The sequence below is a fragment of the Henckelia pumila genome, chromosome 2 (assembly GCF_033568475.1).
Source record: "Henckelia pumila isolate YLH828 chromosome 2, ASM3356847v2, whole genome shotgun sequence".
Taxonomy (NCBI): domain Eukaryota; kingdom Viridiplantae; phylum Streptophyta; class Magnoliopsida; order Lamiales; family Gesneriaceae; genus Henckelia; species Henckelia pumila.
In genome coordinates this window covers 59217446-59240847 of record NC_133121.1, presented here as the reverse complement: position 1 = coordinate 59240847, position 23402 = coordinate 59217446, and the positions used below count along the sequence as shown (strand labels likewise).

Below are 23402 nucleotides of genomic sequence, written 5' to 3'. Positions count from 1 at the left end.
TATTTCTAGAAGTGAGCGGGGTAGATCGAGTCCACTTGAATTTAATTTCTTGCATGTGATTGATTAATTCTATGATTGAAGAATATGCGAGCATGCTTTATGATTGAGAATTATTTGAATTACTTGGATATTTGATTTAAATTTTAAAGCATGAATTATTTGAGATACGAACTGTTTCGGGTTACTGGTTACATTGGTTACTCTTGAGATCGAATGAGTATGTCGAGCTGAGGTTGTTGGACACCGGATAGATGTATTTGAGATGTTGTGTCCTAATCCTCTTGAATCAGATTTTATACTCGGCAAGTTTTGAACAGGATTCAACTAGTAGCAAACCCGATTGTACAGAATTGTTCTGTGACTGAACTGATGGATGTCACTCCAAACTGATGGGAGCATTACTGATGAGATTTCAGTCTTTTAACCCTTCAACTCTGAGGAGTTCTGAGAATGAGTTTGGGTGTGAAAGCTGATTAGAAGTGATCGATCAGTTGTTTGATTCTCTAGACTTCACCGACGAACGACGGATTCAGTTAGTTGGTTACCAACTGCAAGGTATTGCGAAAAGTTGGTGGATATCGATGAAGAAAGCCTTAGAGAAACAAGGTTTGGTCATGTTGTGGAGTTGTTTAATCCGAGTTTCTGCGACAAACTTTAGTACTTGCTTTTACCAAGGATTCACAGACTCTAACTGCTCCTGACGATGACGAAGCAGGTAACTGTTTGATTTTAGTCTTTCGAATCTTTTGCTTTTAGATATTGATGCAACTTTTCTTCTTGTGGAGAAGTGAGATTGATGCTTCCTCTACTTTTGATTATCTGAATTAGTTGCGATGAGTTTAGTTCGAAATTGTGAATTTTGTTTCAATGGGAGTTGATTGTACTGAACAGTACTATATTCGGTTATCAGTTTTTGATTATATTATCGATGTAGTATATTAACCGAGTACAGGGCAACCGAGGTTGATTTCAGATTGTTGCCAGATTCGGATCCGAGATGATAGACGAATGGATTTCCTCCGGTAATAATTCCTGAATTAAGAATTCCTTCTTGTAGTTTGTCAATTACCATTTGTTACAGAAAGGTGCGGAGGAATGTTTGAGGTATGCAAATGATGTCTTCAATCAGCCGTGTTGATTGATTCAACAGAGTTGTTGAGTTTGCTGACGTTGTTCTAGTTGAGATTCTAGATTTGCCTCCGAGTGAGAGGATGAGTTCAGTATTAATTTTAGATCAGACATTATCGACTGATAATCTAAAGGGAAGAGGTTTCAGAGATCGAATTCGGAATGAGGTACGACCGATTTGAATTTTTATCGTACAAATTGAATTGGAATTGCATCTGCAGTGTTTATGAGTCCTTTGAACCGAATCTTTCAGAGATTTGTAGATGAGTTCTTGAGTATTCTTATCGATGAATCTCTTATTTTTAGAAGAGCCGTGTTGATCTTTCAGATTCTTTAAGAATTGTTCGCAGATTTTCATGTCGATCAATTATGTTATTCTTTTGACATCTGAATCTTGTAAAAAACCGAGTTGTATTTTCCTCGATCTTTTATCTAGGAAGATGGAATTTATTGAATACCTCAAGACTAGAGCTATTATGAATTGATCTGGATCGACGTCCTTATCTGAATTTGAAGATTTTTGGATTTAGCGAATTCTATCGCGAATCCTTTGAAGAATTCTTATTGTTGAGAAGACGATTACTCAGCAGATTATGTTCTTCTGTTTAGTTTGTATCTTTGAGACCAGTTTTTATTGAATTGAAGGAGAGATTGATCAGCACCTCAGTATTATTGACTTCTTCGGTATTGATGACCTTTCGGTGCTTTGCACTCCTTCTTATTGAGAGTTGAGACTTTTTCTTGTTCAGAAGAAGTCCTTATTATCTTGAGCATCCAAGAAGTTGAAGACGCTCGAGATGCAATGTTAGTTTCCGATTTGAGTCTCATAGAGATCTTCTTGCTTGGAAGATCTAGCATCTTTTTATTTGCTTGGAAGATTTCAGTAATCTGTTCTGATCTTGGAAGATAGAAGTTTTGATTTTCGCAGTTCGAACTGATTTTGAGTTGGGAAATAAATTTAGAGAGGGCGATTAATCTGACTGCGAATTCTATTGTTATCCAGAGAACTGATTGTAACAACTAAAATTTTAAGCTGAATGATCTGATCTTATTTTATCTACTTCAGTTGTCCTCTTTGACAGATGATTGCTGCACTTCTGATAGAGTCTGGAATAGATGGAACGCTTATCTTGACTCCTTCATTCGACTTCGAACCAGAGTTGATTGAAAAGATTGAGAACGCTTTGGAATCTTATTCGACCTTTCAGAATCCGATGAAGATAGATCAGATCTGAGTATAATCTGAGTTTCAGGTTTATATTGATGCCTTATTAGCGAATAACTTTTGTTGTGCCAGATGTTTCGGTTTGAGACAGAGTATCAGGAGATTGGCACTTTGAAGTTTATTCAGAGTTCTTCCAGATGATCGGAAGATGTTTGATGAATTGAGGAATCAGATCGAATAGAGATTATAAAGTATGAAGTTCAAAGTATGGCTTCTGATATTTTGAACTGTCAGCAGTCAGAGAGAGAACGATCCAATTTTCTGTTGTACAGTCCATTCTGATTCAAAGTGGAATTGGGATAATAATTCGATGATTTTCATAGCAAAGCTTCCTTGTTGAGTCCGAGATGAGATGTTAATTGAGTCTCGTTGAACGAGGGATGGAATCCTCCGTTAAGAATTCTCGATTCTAAGAATTCTTGATTTATTCTGTTGAATGACTGTTGTTACAGAATAGTATGAACGAACTCTCGAAGCTTTACAGTTGATGTATTGGATTGTAACCTGAACTGGTTGATGTTCCAGTGGTTATTGAACGACTGAAGTTGTTCGGAATGAACTTCTATATTGGTCCTGATTGTCAGAACGAGTTCGACACTGATTGGGGATCCGAATTTTATCTTCAGGAAGTTCGTGAAGAGAACATTCTCAGAATCATTTCCGAATTGAGGTATGACCGTTTTGAACTTTTGACAGGCCGTTTGATTTGAAGAATAATCCTGTATTGTTGAAGAATTTTCTGTTGACCGAATCTCTCAGAAGTATTAGTTGAAATTAGGAAATCTTATTGATGAATTTCTTGTTTTCTGGTTATGAGAATCGTACTGATCGTATAGAGCTTTCTACAATATTTTCTGAATTGTACGCCGATCAGTTGTTTGCTAAATTCAATGTTTGAATTCTGATTGGACCGAATGAATTTCTTTGATCTTATTATCTGATGATGGAATTTCTGATTATCCGCTCTCGTGTATTCTGATTTTCAGTGCTGATGATCTTTCAGTGCTGGGATTTCTTCTTATTGAGATTTTGGAATTATTCTTATTTCATCTACTGTCTGATTTTGATTAATTGATTGATAGAATCCGTTACAGTTTTTTGTACAGAATGATTTTTGATGAAGAACAGAGGATTGATATCTGGTCAGAGGTTTTTAGATGTCATGAATTGCCGAAGTCTGTCAGTCTAGACAGAGATCCTTGATGTAATTGTTCTTTCGGCATAGACTTAGAAGAGACTTTTTATTGTTGATTCAACTATTTTCGATTTTATACCCTCAGAACGATGTACAGCCAGATCAGTTGAATCGAACTTTAGAGGAATTGCCATGAGTTGTAGTGCTCGACTTAGCACTAGTTGGCAGAATTTTTGATTTTTTTTTTGTGGAAACTTCGTACAACGATAGCGATCAGATGATTATTGAAAGCAATTTCTAGAAGTTGTACGAGGAGAGATTAAGATCTCCTTCCTTTTGATATGTACTTTCTGTGTCACATGAGTTAGAACGAAAGATGATTCGAATTGTGACTGAAATTAGATGGATTTTCTAACGAGGATGAGATGACTTTTGATAGACGGACGGAGTGTTGATGAAGTAATCGACTAGAGTTTTTGACTTTCTCTTTTTGTTGAGATGCCGAATTGATTGAGATGAATGATTCAGAGTTAGATTGGAAGCAGATTCTGGACTTAGTTCCGAGATGGAAATTCTTATTGCAGTCCTATGATTCAGCCTCGACCTTGTGATAGAATCATGTTTGATTTCGAGGACGAAATCGATTCTTAGAGGGGGAGAATTGTAACGCCCCAAAATTATCTTAATGGACTTTATTTGAGATAATCATAGATTTTAGAAGTCGAGGGCCGATTCGATTATGATCAGGGACTAGAATGTAATTTTTGGAATTTTTAGGGACTAAAACATAATTTTGGGATTTAATAGATATTTAAGCCCCTTTTGACTTTCTATTTCACTCCATCATCATCATCCTCCTCGCCTCCAACCATGGAAATCGCCCCATTTCAATTCCAAGGTTTGGGATTTCCATTTTTTATCAATCCGTCCGATAGAATTGATTTCTGACTGGATCTACGATCACAGCGACGAGTGCTCCATTTGGAAGTAAGTATATCTTAATTCTGAGAAGTTTTAATTTTTGGATGTCTTTAGAATTGATTTATATTCGGAGAGGATGATTATGAGATAGCTGTGATAGTATATCTAAGGCGGTTCGAAGAAATAACGACGATTGAAATTGATATGATTTTTGTTGTGAAATTTCGAAAATGGAGCTTTTAGATTTGAAGGATTTGAATTTTTTGATGATATTGAGATGATAATGAGTTTATTGGATTGTTGAATTGCTGTCGGCATTTCCGGTTTGATCAGTTTATAGCCGTTATGCCGTCAGTTTAAGTTTTGGATATCGTTTCGATGTTTTGATCGTATCGAGTTTGATTGAGCTTTTGATGTCGATATTGATCCTTATGAATTCTTCTGATAGATTGAAGTGAAGTCAACAGAGTTGCGAGATAGCAGCTTTGGTCAGTTTGGAAGATTGAAGTCGGTACAGTATCGATTTTCTTATTTATCAATCGAAGAAGTTTGATTGTGTTTTGAATGAATTGATTGGATATTGATTATTATCCTTATTATTGATTTTCAGATTGAAGTACCTTCGAAGTGAATAAGGTAAAAGATGACTTAGATTTGAATGGAACGATTAACTCGAATAGGACTTGATTCGAGTGTTCCGAATAAATCACATACTTGCATGATTGAATGCTTATTTGAAATCATGATTGAATGTTTATTTGAAATCATGATTGAATGATTATTTGAATTGATGAATGAAATCATGATAAAATTCTCAATTGAATTGATGATTGAAATGATATTTGAATGCATGAGATGACATATGCATTCATATTGAGCCGATTGATTATTCATTTTGAATTAGACGTTCTGGTGATTATAGTTGAGTGGCCTTGTAGGCAAATTATTACATGTGCAGAATAACTCTCTATAATGCTCCGGAGTCTAGAGGATTAAAATATGACTCGTCCACCTCGAGAGGGTAGTCGGTGTGATTGTTGGATATTTTAACCTCGGGATCCCAAACCGAAGAAAGAAAGAAAGAAGAATTCCATTTGATTATCTGAGTCTGATAATCCAGAAGTTTTACAGACATGCATATCATTTTAATTCAGTACTTGAATGAATTACTTGAATTATATCTGAAGTTGATATACGAGGTGAATTGATGCATATCATGTTTGATATGTATATTTTGATATAGCATGTTGTCTCTTTTACTGGGAATTGTATTCTCACCGGATTATCCGGCTGTTGTCTTGTTTTTTGTATGTGTGCATGGCAACAGGTGGGGCAGGACCGAGTCAAGACAAGGATAGATTGAGATCGAAGATTAGAAGTGAGACTTCGGTTTAGAACGGAAGAGCATGTCAATCTAGTCTTTTGTTTTAGGTTGTATTTGTGTCGAACCTAGAACCGATGCATGTTCTCTTCACCGAAGAAATGTATAACTCTAGAACTACCATGTATGTTGAATGATGTTTAAGCATGGTTGCATGTTTTTGTTTATGAATTATGAGCATCTAGATTGAGTTGAATTGATGATTGGAATAGAAGTGCATGTTCTGAATTTTCAGATTTTTTGGGCAGACCATGCGCTCGATCGCACGAGTTCGTGGGATCGAGCGCGGCCCTTTTTATTTGAGGCAGAGACTTGCACAAAATGGTGCGCTCGATCCTGGATTTTTTCCGATCGAGCGCGGCACATATTATTTCCTCGGCAGAGAGTTTCAAAATATGGTGCGCTCGATCCTGGACTTTTATAGGATCGAGCTCAGCACTGTTCATCAGAAAAATAAATTTTTTTTTGTTATTTATTTAATGTCTTATCTTTTGGCCTTTGATTGATTATCGATAGGACTAACTCTTGATTAGATGATTAGAATCGGGGTCTCACAATCAGGGTCACCAGCAGCAGCAGGACAAGAAGCCATTTATTGGGCCACAGAGACAGCAGGGACCGTTCAGACCTCAGGGGCATCTGGCCCATAGGCCCCAAGGGCACCATGCTCAGAGACCTCAGGGGCACCAAAGCCTAGAGGCCCGCTCCTCCCAAGACTGGGGAGAAGCCTTTTTACCCGGATTGCAAGCGTGCCCATAATGGGCAGTGTCTGGAAGGTGCCGGAGTCTGTTATCGGTGCAAGAAGCCAGGACACGTGGTTTCAAATTGTCCGTTGCGCAAGACGCCGACTCAGGGGAGAGTCTATGTGATGCATGACGAGGAGGCTGATCCTGATACCACTCTCATCACAGGTAATATTTAGAGCTTTTGATTAAGGGTGATTTAATTGATTTGTAGATGCAATGTTTGATTATGAGTTTTCTTATTGGGAATGTGAACTTATTAGGTTGCATGCTTTGAGTTAGTTATTGTGGTGGCATGAAAATTCTGAATTTGGGGATCCAAGGACTTAGAATGAACCTAGTAGAACTAGTCTTGTTTGTGTTCAATCTTTCCGTGGTTGTAATCACCTTTAATGCAGATAGAATTTTAGTAGCCGGTGTGTCCACTAGAGCCTTGTTAGACTCGGGGGCTACACATTCTTTCATTTCGGAGGCTTTTACCTGCAAGCGGGGTATTGAGGGTGAAGAGTTGTTTGGTGGATTCACAGTGACCATCCCATCAGGGGAAGAGTTTTCCACGAGAAATATAGTGAAGAATCTTGAGCTCTTGTTGCAAGGGCAACCAATGAGTGCCGATCTGATAGTGTTGCCCATTCCTGAGTCCGACTTGATAATTGGGATGGACTGGATGACGAAGAACGCTGTGGTGATTGATTTTCAGCAGCGATCAGTGATGGTCAGACCGGAAGAAGAGGAACCATTCTGGTTCGAGGCTACTAGGAGTTCAAAGAGGACTCAGATTATATCTTTCATGCAAGCTAAGCAGCTGGTGCATGATGGAGGTGATGCATTCTTAGCAAGTATATCTTTGACAAAGTTGCCACCACGCCCAGATATTTCAGGTGTGGACGTTGTCAGAGATTTTGAGGATGTGTTTCCAGGCGATGTTTCAGGTATTCCGCCCGATAGAGAAGTCGAGTTCTCTATTGACTTGGTACCGGACACCGTGCCAATCTCAAAGGCACCCTATAGATTGGCTCCTATGGAAATGAAAGAACAGAAAGAGCAGATTCAAGAGTTGCTTGATAAGGGATTTATACGCCCTAGTTTCTCTCCGTGGGGCGCACCAGTCCTCTTTGTGAAAAAGAAGGACGGAAGCCTAAGGTTGTGTATTGATTACCAAGGGCTGAATGGAGTGACGGTAAAGAACAAGTACCCGCTACCTAGAATTGAGGATCTCTTTGATCAGTTGCGAGGAGCCTATGTATTTTTGAAGATTGATCTTCGTTCCGGTTATCACTAGTTGAAGGTGAAGGATTCAGATGTATTCAAGACAACATTTAGGACTCGTTATGGCCACTACGAGTTCCTAATGATGCCGTTCGTAATGACGAACGTGCCCGCGGTCTTCATGGATCTTATGAACCGCGTGTTCCAGCCATACTTGGATAAGTTTGTCATCGTTTTCATTGATGACATCCTCATATACTCGAAGGATAGAGAAGAGCATTCGCAGCATTTGAAGACAGTTCTTGAGGTACTCCGAGAGAAAAAGTTGTTTGCCAAGTTTGAGAAATGTGAGTTTTGGTTGGACAGAGTAGCATTCTTGGGCCATATTATTTCCAAAAGTGGAGTAGAAGTGGATCCTTCCAAGGTTCAAGCAATGAAGGAGTGGTCTATACCTAGAAATGCATCGGAGATTCATAGATTTCTCGGATTGGCCGGTTACTATAGAAAATTTATTAAGGGCTTTTCGTCAATTGTTGTGCCCTTGACAACATTGACCAAGAAGAATGCTAAGTTTTTTTGGAGCCCGAAGTGCCAAGAGAGCTTTGATGTGTTGAAAGAGGCACTTGCGTCGGCACCAGTGTTAGCCATGCCATCGGGGCAAGGAAATTTTGTGGTTTACACTGATGCTTCCAAGTTGGGACTTGGGGCAGTGCTTATGCAGCAAGATAGGGTCATTGCTTATGCTTCTAGACAGTTGAAGGAGCATGAGAAGAACTACCCTACTCATGATTTGGAGTAAGCAGTGTGGTTTTTGCACTCAAGATTTGGAGGACACTACCTCTATGGAGAGAAGTGTAAGATATTCACCGACCATAAAAGCCTCAAATACTTCTTCACCCAGAAGGAGTTGAACATGAGGCAACGTAGATGGTTAGAGTTGGTGAAAGACTATGACTGCGACATTAGTTATTGATGAAACTTAAAATTTGTAATTATTTATATGTTAAAAAGTGTGTTTTAAAATTTAAGTTTAATTAAAATTATGAAGTTGTATTATTTTAGTGTTATGTGTTTATATTTAAATGTTTTACTAAAATGTTGTATTTTACGGTTTGCGCAGGTTTGGTAAAAATAAAATTACTCAAGCTACAGTGGTCATAATGGAGTAATCTCAAAACCTGTAGAATCACAAAAGAGGCATCTTCAACTTTGTAGAAGACAAGAAATTCCAAAAACTTCATTAAGATGATCAAAATAATAAAACATCAAAATGGAGATAGATTTACTTTTACTATGACCAGCTTGGAGTAAAAATATCATAAGTATTTCATATTTTATCCAAAAGGGGTAAATGAGTTGTCCAAACACATCTACACAAAATATCCTACGTGTTCTATGTTGAAAAGAAAGGCTGAATCGGTGGTCTAAGGCATCAAACATGCCAATTAAAGTTGGGTCATGGTATTGACATTCAAGGAGACAAGCACCCACCAACTTTACTATTTCACATTTAATGAGCCTTGGACTCTTCCTCTCATTTGGCCTATAAATAGATGTGTTGTATAAGCTTTGTAGTGTGCAAGAGTGTAGAGAATTCTTCATTTGTAAAATAAATATTGTGTGTGTGAGAATAAAAGTTTGAGTGTGCAAGTTTCTCAAGTTCAAGTATGAAATTTCTTTTATCTTTATTCTTGAGTTTCATGTTCATGGAAAGCTAAATCTTTTTATGTCAAGGTGAAAAGGTTTCATTGTTGGTCAAGTAAGATTGTCTATATTTTGTATATTCTTTTCTTTTCTATTTTTATTTTTACTAATTGATCTTTATTTGTAGGTATAATTTTGGATGATTTGTTGTTATCTATTTACATCAAATGCTTGGTACCTTGAATGTGGTTACCTTGATTTGTTGTCAAATATGATACAATAAATACTACAATAATTATATACTATAAATATATGTATCTATTTATAATAAAGTCATATATTATTTAGATGATAGCGTGACACTGTCAGTTGTTCTAAATAATATATTGTGATTTGAACTAACATTTACTTTCTCGCATCTAACTTTTACTTTATCGCAACTAACATTTACTTTTCCGCAACTAACATTTATTTTCTCGCATCTAACTTTTACTTTTTCGCAACTAACATTTACTTTATCGCATCTAACATAAAGTCATATATTTTATTTAGACGATAGCGTGGCTCTGCCGGTTGTTCTAAATAAAATATTGTGATTTGATCTAACATTTACTTTTATGTCAATTTATATTTATGCATTTATATATATATTATGGGTACCATGTATTAAATATCGGTTGATATTAATATAGTGGGAACTATATTATATGATATACTTGTTTAAATATTTCATTGTTCTTTTATGTTTATTTTTATTTTAGTTTCTTTTATTTATTTTTATTAAGCAATCTTAAATAAACCAACAATGAACCTTTGAAACCTTGACAATTTTATAATTTGTGTATTTGAAGTTTTATAATATTATTTTCATCTATAATATATTATTGCTAAAATTAAACTTACAACATCCTCTCCGTGGATCGATCTCGTACTCACGAGTATATTACTTGCAGACAACCTACACTTGGGTGAATTACAATTTAAGTTGTAGCAAGTTTTTGGCGCCGTTGCCGGGGATGTATAAATTAAGTTTAATTTTGTTATTATGTAAATAGTATGTTGTTTTTAATTGTATGATTGTTTGGAGTCGTAAACAAAGTGGTAGACTTGTTCGAGTAACTGAAAATATTTTAAACATGGACGATAATTCTAATAATCAAGATGATAATAATAATAATAATCATCATCAAGAACATGAACAACCAAGAACACTTAGGCACCATATGAATCCAATAAGAACTAGTACACCATCTTGTTTAGTTTTTCCTCCTGATGCATCTAATTTCAATTTTAAGCCACAAGTCATTCAACTTTTACCAAATTTTCATGGCTTAGATTCTGAAAATCCATATTTGCATTTAAGAGAATTTGAGGAGGTTTGCAACACTTATAATGATCAAAATTGTAGCATGGATACTGTTCGATTAAAGCTTTTCCCTTTTTCCTTAAAGATAAAGCTAAAACATGGTTGCAAAATTTGAGATCAAGTTCAATAAGATCATGGGAATAAATGCAACAACAATTTCTAAAAAAGTTTTTTCCTTCCATAGAACAAACTCTTTTAAAAGACAAATTACAACTTTTTCTCAAAAACAAGGGGAAACATTTTATCAATGTTGGGATAGATATAAAGAGTTACTTAATACATGCCCACATCATGGTTTTGAAATATGGAGAATAATTTCTCACTTTTATGAAGGTTTAATACCTAAAGATAGGCAAATGATAGAATTCATGTGTAATGGAACTTTTGAAGATAAAAACCCAAATGAAGCTATGGAATATTTGGAGTCATTAGCAGAAAATGCTCAAAATTGGGATAATATAGGCTCAATTGAACCACCAAGTAAAACCAATAATTCAACAAATGGGGGTGGTATTTATCATCTTAAAGATGATGTAGATATTCAAGCTAAACTTGCATCTTTAGCAAGAAAAATCGAGTCATTAGAAATGAAAAAGAGTGATCAATTAAAAAGTGTTCAAGAAATTGTTTGTCATATATGTGACACACATGATCATCTTACAAAAAAATTGTCCTACTTTGCCTTCATTTAAAGAATGTCTCCATGAACAAGCCAATTATGTTAACAATTTTAAAAAACCAACATTAGATCCTTTTTCACAAACATACAATCCTGGTTGGAGAAATCATCCCAATTTTAGTTGGAGGAACGATAATAATGCACAACCTTCACAACAACCTTTTCAAAATAACCAAAGTCATCAAGGTTATGCTCCTTATATCCCACCTCCAAGAAAAAATTTTGAAGATGAAATTCATGCATACATTCAAAAGCAAGAGTCTATCAATATTCAAAACATTCAATCTATGAATGATTTGAAAGAAACTCTTGCAAAATTTGCATCTGCACTTAATATTCATGAAAAAGGAAAATTTCCATCTCAACCACAACCTAATCCTAAAAATCAAAATCAAGAAAAATTTGATCAAGTAAAATCTGTTATTACTCTTAGAAGTGGAAAAATAGTTAATGATCCATATAGTGATGAAAACAAAGATCAATTAAACTCAAAGAGTAAGGATTCAAATCCTGATACTTTTGAGAAAGATGATGCTTTGAGTCCTAAAAATAAGAAAATTGATGATAAAATAAATAAACATGTTCCTTTTCCTCATGCATTAGTAAATAATAAAAAACAAAAAAATGATTCTGATATTTATGAAGTTTTTAAACAAGTAAAAAATAAATATTCCATTATTAGATGCTATTAAACAAGTTCCTTCTTATGCAAAGTTTTTAAAAAGATTTATGTACTGTAAAAAGACAATTGCATGTAAAGAAGAAAGCATTCTTAACGGAGCAAGTAAGCTCTATTATTAAAAATAATTCTACCTTGAAATATAAAGATCCCGGTTGTCCAACAATTTCATGTATTATTGGAAAAAATAAAATTAAAAAAGCTTTGTTAGATTTGGGAGCAAGTGTGAATTTAATTCCTTATTCAGTTTATGAAAAGCTTAAGTTGGGAGATTTAAAACCTACATCTGTCACTCTTTTACTAGCCGATAGGTCAATCAAAATACCTAGAGGTATCGTAGAAGATGTGTTAGTTCAAGTCGATAAATTCATATATCCTGTGGATTTTATTGTCTTGGATACACAACCAATAGAAGTACATAACGAAATTCCAGTCATATTGGGACGTCCATTTCTAGCAACTTCAAATGCTCTAATTAATTGTCGAAATGGAATAATGAAATTGTCTTTTGGAAATATGACTTTAGAACTTAATGTGTTCAATTTATGTAAACAACCAAGTATTAATGAAGATGAAGATGATAATGCAATAGAAACAATTGTGGAAGAAAATATACACCAAGAAAACTTAAATCAACAATCTGAAGTTTGTTTAGTGGAAAGTTTTGATTCAAAAAATGTTTTTAAATCAAAGTTATTTGAAGAAATTAATGAACTTGAAGAAGTAAAAGAAAATGATCATCCAAAACTTGAATTAAAACCCTTGCCAATAGAACTAAAATATGCTTTTCTTGGTGAAAATCAAACATATCCTATTGTAATATCTTCTACCCTCTTACCAAAACAAGAAGAAGATGTAATAACACTACTTAAAAAACACAAAAATGCAATTGGGTGGACTTTGCAAGATATAAAAGGTATAAATCCTTTAATCTGCACACATAGAATTCACTTGGAAGAAAATGCTAAAACATATCAACAACCACAAAGAAGATTAAATCCACACATGAAAGAAGTTGTTAAAAATGAAGTTTTAAAACTATTAGATGCCGGAATTATTTATCCAATCTTGGATAGTAAATGGGTAAGTCCAACACAAGTAGTACCAAAAAAATCAGGCATCACTGTTATAAAAAATGAAAAGGGAGAATTATTACAAGCTAGGATTCCATCTAGTTGGCGTATGTGCATTGATTATAGAAAATTAAATGATGCAACTAGAAAAGATCACTTTCCGTTACCATTTTTAGATCAAATTTTAGAGAAAGTGGCAGGTAATCCTTATTATTGTTTTCTTGATGGGTATTCGGGGTATTATCAAATACCAATATCATTAGAAGATCAAGAAAAAACTACTTTCACTTGTCCGTTCGGAACTTTTGCTTTTAAAAGAATGTCATTTGGTTTATGTAATGCCCCGGCTACTTTTCAAAGATGCATGCTAAGTATTTTTAGTGACATGATTGAAGAATTTGTGGAAGTTTTTATGGATGATATAACTGTTTTTGGAAACTCATTTGAAAACTGTCTTAAAAATTTGGAAGAAGTTTTAAAAAGATGTGAAGAAAAAAATCTTGTTTTAAATTGGGAAAAATGTCACTACATGGTTAAATCCGGAATTGTGTTAGGGCATGTCATATCTGAAAAAGGAATTGAAGTTGATAAAGCTAAGATTGATGTTATTGCTAATCTACCATCACCAAACACGATCAAAGAAATTCGATCATTTTTGGGTCATGCGGGATTTTATAGAAGATTTATAAAAAATTTTAGCATAATATCGAAACCAATTTCAAATCTTTTAACAAAAGATGCACAATTTGAATGGACTCAAGAATGTGAAACTGCTTTTAAAAAGATAATTAATCTTTTAACTACATCACCTATTTTACAACCTCCTGATTGGTCTTTACCATTTGAATTAATGTGTGATGCAAGTGATTATGCTGTAGGAGCCGTGTTAGGACAAAGAAAAGAAGGTAAACCTTATGTGATCTATTATGCAAGTAGAACCTTAAATAGTGCTCAAATCAATTATTCAACAACTGAAAAAGAATTACTTTCAGTAGTGTTTGCATTAGATAAATTTCGATCCTATTTAATTGGTTCTACTACTATTGTTTACACTGATCATTCTGCCATAAAATATTTATCAAATAAACAAGATGCTAAGCCGAGATTAATAAGATGGATTTTGTTGTTACAAGAATTTGATCTTGTAATAAAAGATAAAAAAGGAAAAGAAAATGTAGTAGCCGATCATTTATCAAGAATAATTTCTGAATCATCTCAAAATGAAATACCAATAAATGAAAATTTTCCGGATGATCAACTATTTTATGCTACTACTATGCCTTGGTTTGCTAATATTGTAAATTTTCTTGTGACAAATAAAATGCCTTCTCATTGGAGTTCACAAGATAAAAATAAATTCTTGAAAGAGGTCAAAAAATTTTATTGGGATGATCCTTATTTGTTTAAGTATTGTCCTGATCAAATTTTTCGACGATGCATACCCGACAATGAGGTAAGTAGTGTCATTAAATTTTGTCATTCTGAGGCATGTGGAGGTCATTTTTCGTCAAAGAAAACAGCTGCAAAAATCTTTCAATGTGGATTTTATTGGCCTTCTTTATTCAAAGATACACATTCATTTTGCAAATCTTGTGAAAATTGTCAGAAAATGGGTTCAATTTCAAAACGAAACATGATGCCTTTAAATCCAATCATGATTATTGAAATATTTGACAGTTGGGGAATAGATTTTATGGGTCCATTTCCATTATCTTTTGGATTCACTTATATTTTAGTAGCTGTCGATTATGTTTCAAAATGGATTGAAGCAATTGCATGTAGAACTAATGATCATAAAGTTGTGATAAAATTTTTGAAAGAAAATATTTTTAGTCGATTTGGAATACCTAGAGCTATAATAAGTGATGGGGGAAGTCATTTTATAAATAAATCATTTTCTTCGTTGTTAAGAAAATATGGTATTACACATAAAGTTTCTACTCCATATCACCCTCAAACGAATGGTCAGGTTGAACTTGCAAATAAAGAAATAAAACAAATTTTGGAAAAAACAGTCAATCCAAATCGAAAAGATTGGTCTTTAAGATTAAGTGATGCATTATGGGCATATAGAACTGCATTTAAAACATCATTGGGGATGTCACCATATAGATTAGTTTTTGGAAAGCATTGTCATTTACCTGTTGAAATTGAACATAAAGCTTATTGGGCAATTAAAGCGTTTAATACTAATTTAGATGATGCATCTAAATCAAGAAAATTGCAATTAAATGAACTAGAAGAATTAAGAAATGATGCATATGAAAATGCAAAGATTTATAAAGATAAAACAAAAGCATTTCATGATAAAAATATTATGAGAAAATCTTTTGAAATCGGACAAAAAGTTTTACTTTATAATTCTCGCTTGCATTTGTTTCCAGGAAAACTTAGATCGCGATGGTCTGGACCATTTATTGTTAAATTTGTCTATCCTCATGGTGCTGTTGATGTTGAAAATCCTAAAAATAATAATGTATTTAAAGTTAATGGGCAAAGACTTAAACCGTTTATAGAAAATGAAGTTCTTAATGAAGAGTTTATGCCTTTATATGATCCAACTTAATTGTTACTTATATTTTTATTTTATTTTTGCAGAATTGAGTTCACTTCCCGGTTAAGTGGCGGATAACGGTACTCCGTGACTACTTTCAGTCGGTTTTATTTCAATTTCCCAAAATAATTGAATATATATATATAAATATATATTATGGATGAAGCTATCAAAAAACTTGGTAAATATTTTCCATCTGTTTCTAAAAAAGTTCTGAGAATGATTTATGAAGGCAGATGTGAAAGATTGAGAATGCTTATGCAAAAAGGAATCCCGGAGGATATTCGTCTTATAATTGAAGCCAAGGTTCGATTAGGTGGTGAAGTTCCAAAATTCTTACTTGTTCGAAATATGTCTGGACTAGGAAAAAGTACCTATGCGAAGAAAAGAAGGGCTAAAAGGTTAGATGTTTGTCATAATTGTGCCAGATGGACTTGTAATAGACAATGCAGATCTTTGGGATATGTTTCCACAAATAGAAAAGATAAAATTGATTTCATTAAGAATGGGCTGAGTAAAGAGTCATTGGATGATATCTCATTGACTCTTGAGACGCATTCTAGTGGAGATGTACAAGGTCAACTTCTCCATTTATGGAAACTATTCCAAGCGCAGCGTCATGGTGATGGTCTTGGGAATCTGACTAAAAAAGACCCTATTTGCCAATTTATAAGAAAATTGGATGGTAAGCCAACCCTCGACTCATAAATATTGAAGGAACACTGTGAGCCACAATCACATCACTGTTTATACGCATGCATGTTATTATTATATATTATTTTTTTTTACTATTTTCATCATTTTGTTCACATCTGTATTCCTATTTCTGTCTTATTCCTTGTTTTCCTTATAAAATCACTCAACTCTCTCTATATTTTTTTTTAAAAAAAAAGAAAAAAACATGACAGGATCTTCTTCACAAAAATTGAAAAATATTTGTGTCTTTTGTGGTTCTAATACTGGAAAGAATGAAATATTTGTTGATGCAGCAATTAATCTTGGAAAAAAGTTAGCAGAGAGAAAAATTCACTTGGTTTACGGAGGAGGCAATATTGGGTTAATGGGATCTATTTCAACAGCAGCTCATCTTGGAGGTAGTCAGGTTTTGGGTATTATTCCTACAGCTTTAGCTGAAGAAAATATTACAGGTGTTACGGTTGGGGAAGAGTTGAAAGTTTCATCAATGTACGAGAGAATAACTAAAATGATAGAAAATTCTGATGCTTTTATTGCCTTACCTGGTGGTTTTGGTACTTTAGAAGAAATTTTTCATGTTGTTTCTTGGGCACAACTTAATATCCATAATAAACCTGTTGGCTTGTTGAATATCAATAACTATTATGATGGTTTGTTGACTTTTCTCGATGTAGCCGTGGAACAAAATTTTATTTCAGAAAATTCACGAAGGATGCTCATCTCTGCTTCGAATGAAGACCAATTAATTGATGATCTCCAAGCTTTTGTTCATCAACCTGATTCAGCTATAACAAAGATCAATTGGTCTCAACCAACTAGTAAGAAAAGAAAACTGGATCATTGATTCAACATGTCATGAAATGGTTTGTGTTTGTTCCTCATCTTCAATAATTCCAGGTGATATCTCTTTCATCATGTACTCTTTATTAAAAAAAAAAAAATTAAAAACAATGTCATATTCAGGTTTGGGGGAGGGTTTATCTCTAAAAAAAAAAAAAAAATTTAAAATTTAAAATTTAAAAAAAAAATATATTTCTATAATAATATTTATTTTTCTTTTTCAATGGCAGAGTAAGGAGTCAAAAACTCCTGACACGCATTAGTTTTTATTTATCATCTTATCACAATAGATTAGATTTTAATATTTCGTATATATTTAAATTGCAAACTACTAAGAAAATGAAGTTTTTTTGTATAGATGTTTATTTATTCTTCTTTTTATCAATTTAATAGAAAATATATAATTGATGGGATATAAGTTATAAATAATATATAATTGTGTGTTTTCAAATACATATTTTCTAAAACTTTTATGAGTATATAATTAAAGTGATATTGATTGAATAAATAATAACATGTATAATTGAGGGAATTAATTTGTAAAAGTACAATAGTTACTCACATAAATTTTGTGAGTGAGGGGTAAGAATTGAGAAAACAACTTATAAGCTTTTATTGATTATTAAGAAATGGTTGATTACTAGATTAAACCCATTTTGAAAAAAAAAAAAGAAAAAAAAAAGAAAAATGAAAATTGGCTGCAAAGTTGTTTGAAGTTTGATTGTAAAGATGTAGAGTATTAATATCTCTACTATAATTATTAATGTAATAGATTTACCTCATAAAAAATAAAAAAATAAATAAACTTTGAAAAAAAAAATGTTACATTTTCAAAGTTTATTGGAGGTATTTGATTATGTAAAAAAAATTTTGCAGCCAAGCAAAAAAAAAAAAAACAAAAAAAAAAAAACAAAAAAACAAAAAAAAACAAAAAAAAAATGGGTTTATTCTTTGTAAATCATCCTATCTTATTTTCAATATTAGGTTATTTGATTGTCTGCTTTACTAGCCATTTCAAAGAGTGTATAATTTCTTCCAACTCCATGAGTGAAAAACAGCTATATATGAAATACTTTAACCCGAGAGAATATGGAGTTGAGACTTTTACATTAATATTCTTGATGATATACATGTTATGAAAATGATTTCTATTATCCTTTTAATTATATTATTCTCAAAGTTTTTAGAAAATATTTATGTAAAAAAAAAAATTATATATATTTAATATTTTGATATTGTGTGAAATATATGTATGGCCCATCCAATTACATATTGATATATTGGTTGATAATGAGATTTATAAATAAACATATGATTTCCTCACAAGTGTGTTTTTAAAATTTCAAAGTTTGCAAATTTAAATATATATATTAAGGAATAAAAATCTAACTTGTGATTTTATGATATTTTATGATATTTTATGATATTTTATTACTAAGGGACTAGTAATTAGCCGGTTTGGGGGTGTGATGAAACTTAAAATTTGTAATTATTTATATGTTAAAAAGTGTGTTTTAAAATTTAAGTTTAATTAAAATTATGAAGTTGTATTATTTTAGTGTTATGTGTTTATATTTAAATGTTTTACTAAAATGTTGTATTTTACGGTTTGCGCAGGTTTGGTAAAAATAAAATTACTCAAGCTACAGTGGTCATAATGGAGTAATCTCAAAACCTGTAGAATCACAAAAGAGGCATCTTCAACTTTGTAGAAGACAAGAAATTCCAAAAACTTCATTAAGATGATCAAAATAATAAAATATCAAAATGGAGATAGATTTACTTTTACTATGACCAGCTTGGAGTAAAAATATCATAAGTATTTCATATTTTATCCAAAAGGGGTGAATGAGTTGTCCAAACACATCTACACAAAATATCCTACGTGTTCTATGTTGAAAAGAAAGGCTGAATCGGTGGTCTAAGACATCAAACATGCCAATTAAAGTTGGGTCATGGTATTGACATTCAAGGAGACAAGCACCCACCAACTTTACTATTTCACATTTAATGAGCCTTGGACTCTTCCTCTCATTTGGCCTATAAATAGATGTGTTGTATAAGCTTTGTAGTGTGCAAGAGTGTAGAGAATTCTTCATTTGTAAAATAAATATTGTGTGTGAGAATAAAAGTTTGAGTGTGCAAGTTTCTCAAGTTCAAGTATGAAATTTCTTTTATCTTTATTCTTGAGTTTCATGTTCATGGAAAGCTAAATCTTTTTATGTCAAGGTGAAAAGGTTTCATTGTTGGTCAAGTAAGATTGTCTATATTTTGTATATTCTTTTCTTTTCTATTTTTATTTTTACTAATTGGTCTTTATTTGTAGGTATAATTTTGGATGATTTGTTGTTATCTATTTACATCAAATGCTTGGTACCTTGAATGTGGTTACCTTGATTTGTTGTCAAATATGATACAATAAATACTACAATAATTATATACTATAAATATATGTATCTATTTATAATAAAGTCATATATATTATTTAGATGATAGCGTGACACTGTCAGTTGTTCTAAATAATATATTGTGATTTGAACTAACATTTACTTTCTCGCATCTAACTTTTACTTTATCGCAACTAACATTTACTTTTCCGCAACTAACATTTATTTTCTCGCATCTAACTTTTACTTTTTCGCAACTAACATTTACTTTATCGCATCTAACATAAAGTCATATATTTTATTTAGACGATAGCGTGGCTCTGCCGGTTGTTCTAAATAAAATATTGTGATTTGATCTAACATTTACTTTTATGTCAATTTATATTTATGCATTTATATATATATTATGGGTACCATGTATTAAATATCGGTTGATATTAATATAGTGGGAACTATATTATATGATATACTTGTTTAAATATTTCATTGTTCTTTTATGTTTATTTTTATTTTAGTTTCTTTTATTTATTTTTATTAAGCAATCTTAAATAAACCAACAATGAACCTTTGAAACCTTGACAATTTTATAATTTGTGTATTTGAAGTTTTATAATAATATTTTCATCTATAATATATTATTGCTAAAATTAAACTTACAACATCCTCTCCGTGGATCGATGTCGTACTCACGAGTATATTACTTGCAGACAACCTACACTTGGGTGAATTACAATTTAAGTTGTAGCAGTTATCATACAGGTAAGGCTAATGTCGTCGCAGATGCGTTGAGTAGAAAGACAATAGTGATTGCCTCTTTGACAGTGTCTAGACCATTGCAGGATGAGATTCAGAGATTTGGGCTGGAGTTCTATGCCAAGGGTAGAGCTCCCAGATTGTCAGCTTTGACGGTGCAGACTAATCTATTTGAACATATCAGAGTTTCTCAAGTTGTTGATGAGAAGTTGAGTAAGTGGAGACAGAGAGCCGACGAGAGAGGCAGTGACCTGTATTCGGTAGTAGACAGGATCGTGAGGTTTAGAGGTAGACTTTGGGTGCCCACAGGTGATTCTCTACGAGTTACTATCATGGCAGAGGCACATACATCGCCGTACTCTATCCACCCAGGCAATACGAAGATGTATCGGGACCTTCAGCAGTTATATTGGTGGCCAGGCATGAAGCGTGATATCCCCGATTTGTGTCAGAATGTCTGACATGCCAGCAGGTCAAAGCAGAACATCAGAGAGCTGCAGGGTTGCTTAAGCCACTCCTTATTCCCGAGTGGAAATGGGAGAACATTACCATGGACTTTGTTGTTGGCTTGCCGAGGACAGTGAGAGGTTCGAATGCTATTTGGGTTATCGTCGACCGTCTCACTAAGTCAGCGCACTTTTTGCCAGTAAGGACGAATTTCTCTATGACTCAGTATGCAGATTTGTATATCCGGGAGATAGTCAGACTACATGGTATTCCTGTTTCCATAGTGTCTGATAGAGATCCGCGGTTTACTTCGAATTTTTGGAAGAGTTTTCATTCAGCTTTGGGAACGAAGCTTTTGTTTAGCACTGCCTTTCACCCACAGACGGATGGACAGTCCGAGAGGGTGATTCAGATTCTAGAGGATCTTCTGAGAGCCTGTGTTATTGACTTCCACGATAGTTTGGAGTCGAGGTTACCATTGGTGGAGTTTGTTATAACAACAGCTATCAGGCTATCATTGGTATGGCGCCTTACGAGGCACTCTATGGGAGACCGTGTAGATCACCGGTCTTATGGACCGAGATTGGTGAGAGATCAGAGTTGGGACCCGAGGTTGTTCAGCAGACTGCTGAGGTTGTAGCCAAGATCCGTGATAGGATGAGGACTGCACAGAGCAGGCAGAAGAGTTACGCTGACCATAGGAGGAGGGTGATAAGTGCATTTTGTGTGCATTATTTCATGTTATTTTTATGTCTATTTTATGTGCATTCATATTGCTTTTATGTGTTTTTATGTGTTTTATTTCATGTGTGTGTATTACACTCTCCGGGTTAATTTTGTAGAAAATGGATTTTTGAATAGTGAATTACGGAGCAGCCTTGATCGAAAAATCAAATTTAATTTTAGAGAGATCCAAATCCGATCTCCACCGTTCAGAATGAAGTTTAAGATGTTTTAAATTCGTTCCATTCAATTCTAAGTTGTCTTTTACCTCTTCTTTGATTCAACGTAGCTTCTAATCTCAATCAAGCTCTAACAATACTTTGACGATTCGAATCCTGCCAATTCTGAACTCCACGATCTTTAGTCAAATTTGTACGGAGATAGAAACGAGTACAATAACAACCAATCAATTCAAAACAAATTTGAAATCCCTATCAAAATCTTAATTCAAACTCCTAAATCCAAAATCTCAAACCGACGGCATAACGACTATAAATCGACTAACTGAAAACCACAGACAGAAAAAAGTCAATCCAATGCAACTCATAAAATTCATAATTTATCCAAAACAACTCAAAATCCAACAAACACTTAAACCCCATTTTCGAATTACTCTCTAAAAATCATAACAAATTCGAACGACGCTCTTTTTCAAAATTGACTGAGAATAAACGATACATGCTAGCTCATGTACAACATATCCGAAGTTCATTCGACTTTAACAACATCAAAAAATTGAAGTAATCTGGGTCGAAGAAAAAATTACGGCATAACAGAGCTCTCGCAGCCGTGATCGCGAATATGTCTTCAGAGTGAAATTCTATCGGCCGGATCGAGCTCGGGATGAAATTCCAAGAGCTTGAGGCGTTAATGGCAGTTTGGAGCATTGGAGAGAAAGAAAATGTAGTGAAGGAGAAGTAAAAAGGCTTAAATATCTAACAATCTCCAAATTTACATTTTAGTCCCTAAAATTTTTAGAAATTTTGAAATAGTCCCTGATCAAAATCAAATCGATCCTCGAATTCTATAATATCTGATTATCCATCTTAAACTCCTAAAATCTCAATTAAGATAATTTTGGGGCATTACAATTCTCCCCCTCTAAGAACTGATTTCGTCATCGAAATCAAATACTGTTCAATCTCAAAAGCTAACAGATAAAACCCAACAATGGAAGAAAATTCATCTTTCAGCATTAAGTCCCAAAAATTGTGTCTCAAAATGAACTCTGTCTTCCAATTCTTTTCTTCAAATCCATAACAGCTTCACTGCACTAACACAAACTGAATCGGTTGGTCTCAGAACTGCTTCTAATTCAGGTCAAAACACTGAATCAATCGTCTCAAGCAAATTGTCCTCTCAACAAATCCGGTCTCAACAGTTCAGGAACACAAGAAACTATGGTTTGGTAATTCCGCAACAAAGATCTGGTGATAATCCGCATCAAAAGATGGAAAAGCACCTCGTGAACAACTAGAAGGAGACAGAACCAAACAAGTCTGTAGGCAAGATTGACTATCATCTCCAGACTTTAGTGAGAACAATAAATCTCAGAAACAATTTCTCTCTCTTCTCATATCTGACAAAGCCTCTGGAAGGCAAAATATTCAGGAAAATCTGGTCCTTCAGATCAAAATACGGAAGTCTGAATCCAATGATTGAATACCTCTTCTATCTGAACTGTGCTATCTTCAATCTCGTCTAAAAAATATTCATCTGTACATCCGAACCTCAAAACAAATTTGGTCCCAAATCTAGTGACTCAGAATATTCATCCCAATTAAAAAGAGGTATTCAATTCTTCCTGTACAACTCATAG

The 23402-nt window shown here is 33.6% G+C and overlaps 1 protein-coding gene and 1 non-coding gene across 2 annotated transcripts; one reads left to right on the top strand and one right to left on the bottom strand.

Annotated features, from left to right (window-relative positions):
• Positions 1 to 10939: 10939 nt before the first annotated feature.
• Positions 10940 to 11050, bottom strand: LOC140885779 (small nucleolar RNA R71). Its single transcript, XR_012151195.1, has one exon. It is a non-coding gene; the product is annotated as a small nucleolar RNA R71 (small nucleolar RNA).
• Positions 11051 to 11108: 58 nt separating this feature from the next.
• On the top strand, positions 11109 to 23060 carry LOC140877666 (uncharacterized). Its single transcript, XM_073281222.1, has 9 exons — positions 11109 to 11285; positions 11501 to 11562; positions 11772 to 11896; positions 12514 to 12733; positions 14468 to 14636; positions 14670 to 15152; positions 20500 to 20722; positions 21145 to 21331; positions 22847 to 23060. Exons 1-9 carry the CDS (start codon positions 11109 to 11111, stop codon positions 23058 to 23060), a joined length of 1860 nt encoding a protein of 619 aa, XP_073137323.1.
• The last annotated feature ends 342 nt before the right edge of the window (positions 23061 to 23402 follow it).

Bases quoted from the DNA above. Each gene is read 5' to 3' on its own strand.
- LOC140877666 (XM_073281222.1), top strand. From the start codon at position 11,109: ATGATAGAATTCATGTGTAATGGAACTTTTGAAGATAAAAACCCAAAT. The intron at 12,734-14,467 runs AAACTTAAATCA...TACTATGCCTTG, and splicing joins GAAGAAAATATACACCAAGA to GTTTGCTAATATTGTAAATT. The intron at 20,723-21,144 runs GTGATTCTCTAC...CTGTTTCCATAG, and splicing joins TAGACTTTGGGTGCCCACAG to TGTCTGATAGAGATCCGCGG.